The 12,058-nt window shown below is 47.2% G+C and overlaps 3 protein-coding genes across 3 annotated transcripts; 2 read left to right on the top strand and 1 right to left on the bottom strand.

Annotated features, from left to right (window-relative positions):
- Positions 1-2,051: 2,051 nt before the first annotated feature.
- On the bottom strand, positions 2,052-2,934 carry N7533_011604 (glycoside hydrolase family 75 protein; the record flags this gene model as incomplete). Its single annotated transcript, XM_057108254.1, has 2 exons — positions 2,052-2,472; positions 2,537-2,934. 2 exons carry the CDS (start codon positions 2,932-2,934, stop codon positions 2,052-2,054), a joined length of 819 nt encoding a protein of 272 aa, XP_056955632.1.
- Positions 2,935-4,940: 2,006 nt separating this feature from the next.
- Positions 4,941-7,162, top strand: N7533_011603 (uncharacterized protein; the record flags this gene model as incomplete). Its single annotated transcript, XM_057108253.1, has 8 exons — positions 4,941-5,374; positions 5,431-5,467; positions 5,521-5,698; positions 5,760-5,862; positions 5,916-6,203; positions 6,275-6,752; positions 6,807-6,873; positions 6,924-7,162. 8 exons carry the CDS (start codon positions 4,941-4,943, stop codon positions 7,160-7,162), a joined length of 1,824 nt encoding a protein of 607 aa, XP_056955631.1.
- Positions 7,163-9,924: 2,762 nt separating this feature from the next.
- Positions 9,925-10,839, top strand: N7533_011602 (2EXR domain-containing protein; the record flags this gene model as incomplete). The annotated part of the gene is made up of 1 exon (XM_057108252.1): positions 9,925-10,839. One exon carries the CDS (start codon positions 9,925-9,927, stop codon positions 10,837-10,839), a length of 915 nt encoding a protein of 304 aa, XP_056955630.1.
- Between the last annotated feature and the right edge of the window lie 1,219 nt (positions 10,840-12,058).

The raw sequence follows: 12,058 nt of genomic DNA, 5'->3' as shown, positions 1-12,058 counted from the left end.
AATTCTTTCGGAAAAGAATACATATACAATCTATTGAATACACTGCAGTTGCATTTAATGTACTACCATATCGAAGCATATGTAAACATCATCATTTCGCACTGATTATCAACTTTTGAAATCGTGAGGGAAACGAAGATTTCCACTATCACGGCGATGGGTAGTTATACCGCCGTTGTTGACAGCCACTTCACCGCTCGGTTGTTACGCCGCACCGCACATCAACATGTTGATTCACTGTTCTCGCCCCCATCATCGCCGTCATCACCACCCCTCAACCCTCACCCCAATCCCCACTCTCAATGCTCACCCTCAACCCTCAACCTCCGCGCCTTCGCCGCTGATAGCGGTCCCGACGGGCGGCATTCTTCTCGGCCCTCGTGGCGTATCTTGCCGGTGGTCCTCTTCGGCCCATCTTGGGCGAGCTTGTGTGAAAAGAAGGGGTTAAAGATTTTCTTTCCGTTCCTCTTGAGATTTATGACTTGTTAACTTCGAAGTTTCAAAGCAGCCTGGGCAATTCCAGACAGTCTTATTGGATGGAGTATTCACTCGCGCTATCAATGATTAGCGATAAGCAATGCGCCCAGCATCTGTCTATCTTCGTATTCTGTCAAAAATGTACGCTTGGCATCGTGTTGTGTTTTTACTGGATATGTCCGGCAGCAGGGTCAATACGCACTTTTATTCACTTTTTTTTTTGAAATATTAGTAACTTAATAGCCCTACTTATTTTCTCTTATTTCTTAATATAGAATGATAGAGCTATCGTGGGGGGCAGAGGGAAACACAAAAAGAAAGAAATTTTCTGTTGCGCTCACCCCGTCTTGATCCGCTTTCTTTGGGAGAGACTGCCAAAAAAAACCTTGTAGATGTTCTTTGCGCTTTTATATCAATCCCCGTATGGCAGGAAAAAAAAGCTACCCCGACCTCCTATTTCTTCACCTTTTTACTGCTATAAGGGCTTACTAGTCCAATTTCTGTTATTCACTAGGATGGCTGTATTCTTGACATAACCTACTTAGGCCGTAGTATAGCACGTGATTTCGTCCGAGTTTCTATTGGCTGGGAGCATTTCGTCTTTCCTGCCACCAATTTTCAATATTTTGGAAAGACAAAAACGAATTAAGGGTGAGATGGATGGCAGATTTTTAATCAGTATATAAAATCTTCCACTTGAGGGGTGTGGTGTTGTGGTCACTTGCTATATTTTGCCTGTTGGATGGGCCCACAGCTGCTCCCACATTTCCCCCTCAGCATGATCAGCTCGAGGGTAGACGCGAGGACTTGATAACAAGTAGAAAGACGATGTGGTCGCTCATCGAGATCCTAGTGCATTAATACGTCCAGTTCAGAAGCCATCTGAAATGTATCGGTTGCAGATTCCTCTAGTCATGGGGCCATATCAATCTCTTAGACATTCACCTTCAATCACTTGCCTCAATGCCTCCGTGCAGCGTCATGACGCTGATTGTGCACAGAAATAACCAAAAGAAGCAAAGGCACAACGAGTCGCACGGAATGTACAGAATCGTGTTAATTGTTGTGCCAAATTCACACACTGCCAGTCGACCAAGACTTGCTTGTACGTTATTATTTTCCAATCACTGACAGGGTAAAATTTTTTTTTTTTTTTCAGTTGCTTAGTTCTGCTTCTTGCTATAGTTTTGCTTTTTACTTATTATTTTGGCATACTAGAATATGTAATATATCTTTCATTATTATACGCGAAAAGAGGAATTATGAGTGCCGAGAGGTACAAAGCCTACAATCTTTCTGATATTCTAATGAGGTAGCGTAAATGCAGCCGACCTCATTTCTAATTATAGGATTATATGGAAAAAAGCGTTTATAACTTCCAAACTCAAGGACAACAGCATCAAAAAATAAGAACAGAGAGATGGAAAAGAATGACGAGAAGTGAAAGAAACAGACTTGTAGAGAACAATAACGCCATTCATCTGTCACCCAATCTTCACAATCGCAAGAAAATGTGAGCTACCTTCTCAGAAGGTCATTTACCCACTAAAATACGACTAAAGTCAACACTAGACTCAAAGGCGTACACGGCGAGAGCCACTGATTAGCGAAGCAGAGCTGTTTGAGCCGCCGACCAGGCCAGTAACAAGCTTATCACCGAGTGCACTGATGCTTTCCTCGAACTCCTCAGCGCTGCTCGCATCCCACTTGGCATTATTGCCGGGGACGGCATCCTTGCCGGAGAAGGCAATGTAGAGAACATCTTCATCGTCATGACCGCTATCGGCATTGTACTTCTTGCCAAAACACAGATCAGCCGTAGCGAGACTCGCCTCGCCGATCAAGGGCTTGCCATCGTCGCCGTTGGTGTCACCCCAGACACCGTAAACAAGACGGTTGTTGCAGATCACCGCCACAATACTCAGGGGCTCCACGCCGACCTTGCGAGGATCAAATGTGGGGTGGTAGTCGCCTTCATTGCCGAGAACGATGTATCTAAACTCAAGGTTAACAACTGAACGTCAGGCCGAGAGAGGTAAATGTAATCAGATGAGCTTACGGGTGTATGTAGGCGTTCAAATCCGAGATACCACCATATTCCTTGACCTCATCCTGCCATCTGGTCTGCGATTGAGTATCGCTTGAGCCTCCACAGCGACCATCGCCCTTGGTTTGATGACCATCGCAGTCAATGTCCATGTTGGCGAGCTTGCTGCTAGGGCCCTTGAGATAGAATCCTTTGTCCTTCATGCCCTTTCGGCAGTACCCGTAGTTTTTGGACCCGTCGTCCTCGTCGTAGAATCCGCCCTGGAGGAGGTCGCTTCCAGAGCAGGTTCCTCCATTCTTGATGGCGTCGTAAAATGCTTTCAGGCCCCTGGGGACATCCCGGGCGATCCCAGCTTGGGGACCAAAAGCAAGAAGAAGAGTGATGGCTGCCGCGGTGGATTTTAAATGCATGTTGAAGCTTTGGGCTGAAAAGATTTAGAAATCCGAAAGAAAGTTTTGGAATTCTGACTTGATGACCATTGAAGAGAAGTGAATCGGATACTCTCTTATACCACGATAAATGCTACCATGGGTGTTCTCGACCGGAATACGAACCCGGGCCGGGCAAACGACACGGTAATGGGGCTGGGTGTCAGCATATCCTCACCTTCACAGGTTTTTCCTGTATGAGGAAAAATTAGGCCAATCAAACCATTTGGGGCCGATCATGACTTCGCTAAGGCCACGGCGAACACTTTCCTCGACCCCAAAAAACCCGACGAAAGCGTCACGGGTGTCCAAATAGGAAACCACAAAAGTATAAGACGAATGGACTTGTGGGCTTAGTCCAATGAGAGCATTTTCTGGACAGGCACGTGGCGCAGGTCGTTGTCCCTGCAAAAATACGGGGCGTTTCTTCGTTTAATTTCTGCAAGGAACTGCCTGACGATCGCATGGGGCCAAGATGAAACCTCTCTCGGCCGGACAAAATCATACGGGCTGTGTTTTGGAGATTAGGGGCATTTTGATATGCTTAACCTGATCAGGTTAGTAAGTACGAGCAAAGCACGAGCCACTCTGCCCTATGTCGCATACGGACAACTTTGGGGTGGGCCAACCCGCCTTCCGGATGTCTTTATCCTAGCGATCTCCACTGATCGTCGCTGCCACATCGCGGATGAAACTAGCGCCATTTGCGCCCCAGCGCCATTTGCGTCGGCGGTTGTATTTGGTGACTGGTTGCTGATCAAATGTCTCAATTCATTGAAGTTTCTAAATCTGACGCGTTTTTAGGTCTCTAGAGCTTCTTGACTTATCTCGTTGAATGCGTACACCGATCTCGGACGGCCGTCGGGAGGTTGGAGGCGGTTAGCTGAGAATACCTCGGCCACCGTCTATAACGACTTGATCACCATGCTTCCGCGTCTCTGAGGGAATTCAAGGGATCCGTCTATAGGCGATAGGCTACGATAGTGGCTCGAACATACATGGAATTTGGGTTTTGCAGGATCACGACGCTAGGCCCTTCGCAGATCTGAAGCCACATAACAGAAACACGGAGATGAAGCATTCCAGGGAAGTTCTACAGCTCATCGGCAATGGCCAAGTCTAGGATGGCCCCAATCGCCCGTTTGAGGACTAGGATGACACCTGTGGATCATAGTCATTGCCACCGCATGGCAAGAACGTGGGTCGAGTCTTTGTGCAGGCTGCAGGGAATATTGGGGGAGAGCGGATTTGGCTGTTTCGCCTTGAGAACGAGCATGTAAAAACGGGGCGAGCGATGGTAGAGGAGTTAGTAGAAGGAGATAGCTGGGTTGAACGTCCAGCCAGATACACGACTTATGATGGATCGGGTCCCTTTTCCGCGGCTCTTGGCAGGGGTCATGACTTGCCGAGCTGCAGTGAGTGGGGCTTTTCGGGGCCCTGGATTGAGTAATCCCAACTAGTATACGGCTCAGGGTCACTCCAGAAAGCTTCATTGAAAGCTTCAAAGCGTATCTTCTTCGGTACGAAATTGTTGCTCTTGATCGTCACCTCTTGATGGATTGGGGATACTGGGTTGTAATACGTTGTTTCAGGCGTTTTACTGACCGGACAGGCCTCCCTTGATACTATGGGATTCTGTAGGATGTGACTATCAATGCTCTCTGGAAGATCTGCATGATGGCTGTCAAATTCAGCCCCCAATGCGCCACATTGGCGATGTGACATCGCCGATCGCTCCCATTCTCATGCTGCCCGGGCCGGTGTCAGTGCTCAGGCGACTGGTGCTCTCTGGCACCTACCGCGCGTTCTCGAATGGCTTCATCGAAGCCAGCCGTGAAGGCAAAGGTATAGGGGGGGCAGGTGGAGAAATTATGATAAATGGAAGCATCGCCACCTCGAAAATTCTACACTAGAATCGACATTGCCTTGCTTATTTTATTTTATTACTATCCACCTAAAGGGTGTTCACTCGTCCCTTTGCCATCAATATGAGAGTCATCGAGCTCAGCCTTTTGGCCCACCTTGCCAGCTCCGTCAGCGGACTTGCGTTGGGCCAGCAGCAGAGTGAGAAGTTCGGTCTCAATGCCGACTGGAAACGCAACAACCTTGTGCAGGCTCGGAAAAATGGGTCACCCACGTCCTCTTCTGCTGCGTTGGCTAATCCTACTGTGGATACCAATGCCTGGAAGAATATGCAATGCTCTCAGATTCAAGGAGATACCAAGCAACAGTGGGAGGAAGCCAATGCCAAGGACGCGTGGGACACTACCCTTGCGGCATGGCAGACTGATCCAAATGGTGGCTTCCCTCAATACGTCAGCACTTACCTGCACGGGCCGAGTGGCATGCGATGTACTGATATCTCGAGTGAGAACCGCTGTTCCCAGCCGGTCGACTGTCAGGACGCTACCATTCCTGCTGGGTATGTTATGCTGATCTCTAGTGTGAGCTGCTGAGACTCCGCTAACATTTGTTAAGAGCGATGATTTTGAATGGGTTCGCTGGAATTCATCAGGTGCGTTTTGACTGAAGAAAGGACGTCGATTATAAATACTAACAGATTATTAGCTGCATGCATCGGCCTACCAGGCAATCGAAACGGTCCAGATCGACGTCACGGACCAGTCTGGTACCTTCACTTCTACCTTTGCACCTCAGCCACCGGACAACTCGCTGCTTGAGAAGAACATTTTCGACGCTTGTAATCTGGTTTTCAGCTTCGGGGTCTCAATGATTTTCAACGTCGGTATGGTTTGCAAGACTCAGGTGACCGTGCACTTCGTGAATCCTGGGTTAATATCTTCTAGCTCTTAAGAACATGGAGAGTCTCATTCTCAAAGGCATTGCCGGTGATATGACCTCGGCTGTCCAAAGCACTGTCGGCACCTACTGGAAGACCAACATGAAAGGGTATGATTCTTATCTTCGTTGAAATAAAACCCGTCGCCCTGACAGACCTACAGTGCGGTGGAAGGACTCAGGGCGCAAAACACCATAGCTTCATACTTGGGCGAGACGATGAGCACATGGAAAAATCTGGAGGCACAATATCTGCAGTCGATCTTTTCGGGAACTGAGGCCTCCAATGGTACCGATGCTCTCTATGCGCTTATTGAAAATGGCGCTATGACAAAAGTCGCGGGTAATCTAGATCTCAGCAGCACCAGTGATCAAGTGAAAAAGATCGTTTACGGGCAGATGATTCCCTACGCATGGAGCGTCTCGCCTAGTGGATCGCGGCCGTTTATCTGGTGAGTCCCAATTTTTGATTCCCTCTTCGATGTTGGAATGAAATTTTTTAATCAAAGCTGCAATCATTCAGGCAAAGCGATGACGATTGCGATGGGTCGACTAAATCCATCCCCGAAAGCGCCAGTTACCTCATGACGGATGACACTGCGGTCAAGACTAATGTATGCTACCGTGGAAAGATTCATTACGTTCTGAATGCGCACAAGAATGCTGGTGACTCTTTCCGCACCATGCCCCTTCCTGGTGGCGATCACAAGACCCTAGATGGATCCGCATGGGGTGGTATCATCCTCGAGGATATCGTTGAGAGCAGTGTGGAAGGGTGGATCGCAAACAACAACCATAACGGCTATCCACGCCCGGACACTGATAAGATTGTCACCAACTTCGGTAGCGTGGTCCCCAGCGTTCGCACAGCTGGTTTTTTCAATCTGCCAGTCTGCGGGAATGTGTCTGCTATCAACCAGTCTCTGCAAAATGGGGATGGGAACTCGCCTTACTGGCCCTGTGACGCTCCTGAGGGGTACACTAGTAGTGGCACCAATATTGTATGTTAACTCCAATCTCCAGCGCTCTAAAGAAATTTGCTGATGTGAGAATAGCACGTTAGCAGTGGATGCATTGTGATCAATGATGCGAAGCGCTGCCAGACCTGGGGTGGACCGTACAGTAAGTCGCCTCGAGTACTCAGCAAAGAGAGCATCGCTGACAATTCATAGACGTCGCCGACCAGAATCAAGGAAACAGCACGGCCACTATATACGCCCAATTTGATGGCGACAACACTCTTAACCAAAAGGTCACACCCGGTTGCAAGATTCAGCCTTCGTGGCCTCGCGGCTACGGTGATCTCGACTTCACCGACAACTGTCTGAGAGACCGCAATGGCCAGAACATTGAGTGCTGTAGCAGCGACACGATCACTACGGATGTTGTCGAGAACCCGTATGCCAAATAGACGTACGTACATTTGGCTCGGCCAGGTTTGGCTCGGAAATTTCTGAGGCTGGGACAAAGGCCAGAGCTTCATGCCGTATAGGCGTAGTCAGTTCACACCGCTATATCTAGTTTCTTTGAGCTCCTATAGCTTTTAATTCTATACATATCCCACTGCGACCGTCTTTCTTGCCAGCCTGAGATTATAAGGCCTGGTTAGCTCTTCATTGGTTTTACATTAGCTTTTTCACATATTAGGTGAGTCTAAGATTCGAGCCACGACAACTATTTTCAAATATATTCTTATGTTACTGAAAATCCTCCTATTTTCAACATTTTCAATAGGCATAGCATGGTATAGTATATGTTATATTGACGTTGAAATGGGTCTTTAGAGCGATTTATATGATCTCCATGAAGGGCCTAGCTCCCGGACCAAGTGGGAAGGAACCATGGATCAGAATACCAGAATAGCGGCATCCAACCAGGAAGGTACGAATGTACCGGGCCTGGTAGGGTAAGTATAAAAGGAAGGGGTGCACACCCTTTGGCAAACTCCGCGACGAATTACGATTGCCATTTCCCATCTAATCGCATCCTCATTTACCCACTGGTCGAAACCTTTCTTATCTCCGACTTCTCCTTCGGCTAACTCTTCACTGATATCTGCGAGATTTCTAACGAGACAAACCAGCCAAATTCAACTTCCTCCTCTACGTGCCCCTCTCCTTGCTCCCCTTCCTTCTGGTAAGTTGATTAAACCTACCCTTTGAGTGGACGCGCATGTAATCGGGGACGAGCGAATTAACAGGTGCTGAATATCCTCTGGGCCGTCACAGCCTCTATCGCACCCAAAGGCGCTACTTTCTAATTCTTCGCGCCGTGTCCTTAACCTCGAAAACAGATCAATTCCGAGAAAAAGGTTGCGATGCTAGACTTGCATTAAAGCTCCGAGTTCACGAAGGGGATAGTGGTCTTCCAAATCCCAATCTGCTCAAAATATATGCTGCATTGGAAGATTCCTTCGTTTGAATGGACAGCGAGAAGTAATCAGGAACCAGTGCGGAGCACTCGAACTCGAATTACAACAACCACGTCCATGTAGATCTGAAATTAGTAGTTCACCCATGCTATGATACCCTGGCATTCAGAATCTTTAAGTTTTACTTTCTCAAATAGAATATCCATGGAGTTGCGATCGGTTGAATCTGATCATTTTCCATGGTGAAGCGCTTATCTAAGTATGCACTAAACCCTTCTGAATTTCGTGGTCAAAACTAAACCTCTTACAGAATATCAGCATACTCTTCAGCAATATTATGATAGCTTCGATTCCTATGCTGCCGAGAGTTTTCTACGCCCCTATACGTATCACCTGAAAAAGGAGGACTTTCCTGTCACTGACTGTAGCATTGAGTATGCCTTTACTCACTCCACATGGCACTATCAGATTATCCGACGCGTAAAAGAGGACGACCGTGAATATATATATCTGCTAAGGGAAAAAAAAGTATCGAATATCACGCAGCGGTGAAACCGCCGACAGTCCACCTGTCCTGTGTATCGAGCCCAGTAATTCGATTACCACTATTCGACCACAGTGTATCTGCCAACGGATATTAATGAGCCTCCGTCGACCTATTTTCCTCAAGAAGAACTCTCGATCGCTACCGAGGTTGAGTAACTTCTGCTACCTCTTAGCCCTGACCTTGGACTGTGGGAAAATCCGTTACCCGATATCCCGCCGATAAATGATGAGGGGTTGTTAGATTCTACTATTGGTATAGTCTACAAGCCTTCTTCTATAATATTGCCAGATAATGTACAAGAATGGATAAACTAATCTGCTCCTATATCTGCGGTTACTGAAAGCCTGGTCTAAGCGACTGACCTTTTTGGTGGTTTTAGCTCCTGAGTAATCGGAAGAAGATGTAACTAATACAGATAGTGATAGTCAGGATGAATTACTTGACGCAGTGTTTCTTTTGCTCTTGAAGTTTCTTCAAGAATTAGTCTCTGTTACTATTCATACATACTATTGGTTAATTCTCCTCCCTTTTTGGATTACTATCCGAGGTCTTGCCTAGTCACAGGTCTCTAGCCTGTCCCTTAGTATTTGCCATTACAAGTGGGGCCTAACAAAACAAATCGCGTCGACCTGATCCGATTTGCCCCCCATGGGATAGGGTTTGGGGAACAAATAAAAGAGTATGGGGTGGACACCGATTTCCAGAAATACTGTATTACGAAAAGGACAACGATAAAGGTTTCGATTCCTTCCTCGAGTGGTGTGTCAATATGATCGGCGCGAAGGAAGAGAGTGCGCAAGGCCATTTTCGTCACGCGGGTTTGAAGACAGAGGTTCTGGAAGGGTGAGGCTATAGATCGCCATTAGCCGTTCGGACCAAGCCACAACAAGGAGAAATTTGAATCTCATCGCAGCCTCAAGAATACGACGATAGGTGAGGTGTGGCGCCTGAGGCCCTGTATGCATCCTATGTGGGCGACGTTCTGGGAGCTAGCTTCTTCCCTTCCTCCCTGCCACCATAATAGCACGTCAATACGCGTGTATTCCCTTTCATGTTCTTCTCTGTCGACCGCCAGCTTTGTTCGATCATACTGAACCCTACTACTCAGCGTCGTTTCTCGATGCCAAGAATGTCCGGCGAATGACTAATCCTCGAACTATAATTGCCATCCATCTCGTTGCTGGTAGATTCAAGTTTTCCAAAATACTCACTCCAAAATTCACATAACAACATTTTACACCCCCAGAGTCGAGTCATGGCCGGAGGATCCTTTCATTTCTTTCCTCGGCTTCCCACAGAGCTGCGACTCGAGATTTGGCGTCTGTGCCTACCATGGCGCGTACACGAATTGGATTACCCGACCGACGAGGGTCTCTCTAACCTTGAACCTGACTCGGATGGCTCCTACCCCTGCAAAGTTATACCCACAGCTAAATTGAATGGCCTTCCACCCGTCATCACCCGCGTCTGTCAAGAGTCGCGCAACGTTGCCAATGAATCAGGGAGTGTTCCTCGGGCTGGTTTCTATGCCGATTTACCAGATGATGATCGTTTCACCTCTTTTTCAAGTGTTGGCGCCGACGATTACTGGCTTGATACCAAGCGAGACACCGCGCATATTAATTGGACTCCTCTTTACCAATACACCTACGATGAACAGAGCGAAGGCAGTGCCTTGGGCTGTGTAGCCTGGCTAAGTCGCCAGGTAGTCGGTCATCCCTCAATCATGCGCGAATGGTTTCAATGGTATTGGTTCAACAGCGATAGACGGTACAGTCAGAACGAGAGATTTGAAGTTTTTGACGAAAGACCCAGCTGGTCGGTTGTTATGCATGTTGTTATTATTCATGCGAACTTCCGAGACGCCGCTCAATCTGGTTTGTTTGGACTGCTAGGTGACGCAACCGTGCAAATCGTCTCTGTGTCCGACGAGGACAAAATAACGGCCTTCTACGACTTTGTACATGAATATGATCCTCAGACTTCTGCTGCCGGGGAGTTTGAGCGGGGTCCCATGGAAACCCTGAGGGGGAAACTGAAATTCGACCTTGTCAAGACTATGGGATCCGACAAGCTTGTGTCGAAAATACATCCAGCCATCATGTTTCGCCTTTGCACAAGGATTAGGGGGTGTAAAGGCTCTAAAAATAAGGATTTGTCTTCTGAATAGCACATCTGCTAAAGAACTCACGTCTACCAAGAAATAAAAAATTTAAAAGACTGTAAAATACTGTTCAATCTCTAAAGCTAGCCTGTAAGAACAAATTTTAAGGTACAGTAATTCGGGACATACAAGTGCTCGGTCTGAGTCGGTAATGAATATTCTTGAGTACAGTAATATTCGAAATCAGATTTACCTTCAATCTCTCTTTCTTTATCTCCCAGGGCCCCATTTGACGCACGCTAGTCCAAATTAGGACATAGTTCCGCTGGCTTTGTGCTGTCAAGGTACCCACGGTCAATCAGCGTAAATTACAGTATTCTCAAGATTTTGTCAAGAATCGATTAGTCGTTCTGGATTGGTGTATTTCTCTCAAGTACAAAAAAAAAGACTGCAAACTGTTCTGGGGAACCATAACGACCCCAGAATCTTTGGATCAACATCTCCGACCCACAGAGCTACAGTAGTTTTCGAAAGTCAGTTACAGAACCACTCAGGTTCGCCTTTACAGGATAAGTTTCGGATACTAGTGATGATTCCAAGTATCAGGAGGGATCTCATTTCAAATACTGGTCCAAAAGATCCACTGGACCAGGAGCAGAACGGAGACTTACGAGAGTTATATCTACAGTCCCTCTGAATTAGAGTCTTTGTTTTTGATACAGACTACATTCAATTCTATCTATCCTAGTAAACCTGGTCATCAGTGTAGCCAAAAGTTTAGTGTAGAATTTCTGTAGGGTCATTATAGCTATAATACAGTCAAATATGGCCTAAATATTTATATTTTATGCAAATCACGTAATATGATATTTTTCACCACTTATGGGCGGGTTATGGGCCGGTTGGGCATGCCCATGAATGGGCGGGTTTGCCAATGGGCATGCCCATGGGTCTGCACAGGTCTCAGGTAAGAATATCTCACCCCCGGTGAGAATCGATTTGCACTGGTGGCTAAAAAGACGGAGAACCCGCGGAAAAACCAGGCGCCGAAGGTGGGTCTAGGTCACGTTACCTTTTTACCACCGGTCTGCTGGAACCCGATTGCGGCGTCTCTTTAACACTGATGATAACTTTGAGATAATCAAGTACCGATTCTCGAATGGCCCTTACGACGAGCTGTTGTCCCATCCCTAGATCCTAACTCCCACCACGATTTCCTTGTTCAGGATTATCTGCACCGAGCGGACCTCACTGTCACGCTCTGTGTAACCTGCCAAAGCTCCAA

This window comes from Penicillium manginii (genome assembly GCF_028828005.1).
Source record: "Penicillium manginii strain IBT 31320 chromosome Unknown utg000008l:1.0-3226943.0:1.0-3228205.0, whole genome shotgun sequence".
NCBI classification, from domain to species: domain Eukaryota; kingdom Fungi; phylum Ascomycota; class Eurotiomycetes; order Eurotiales; family Aspergillaceae; genus Penicillium; species Penicillium manginii.
The sequence above is the reverse complement of the archived record's forward strand: the minus strand, read 5'-3'. Positions and strand labels throughout refer to the sequence as shown.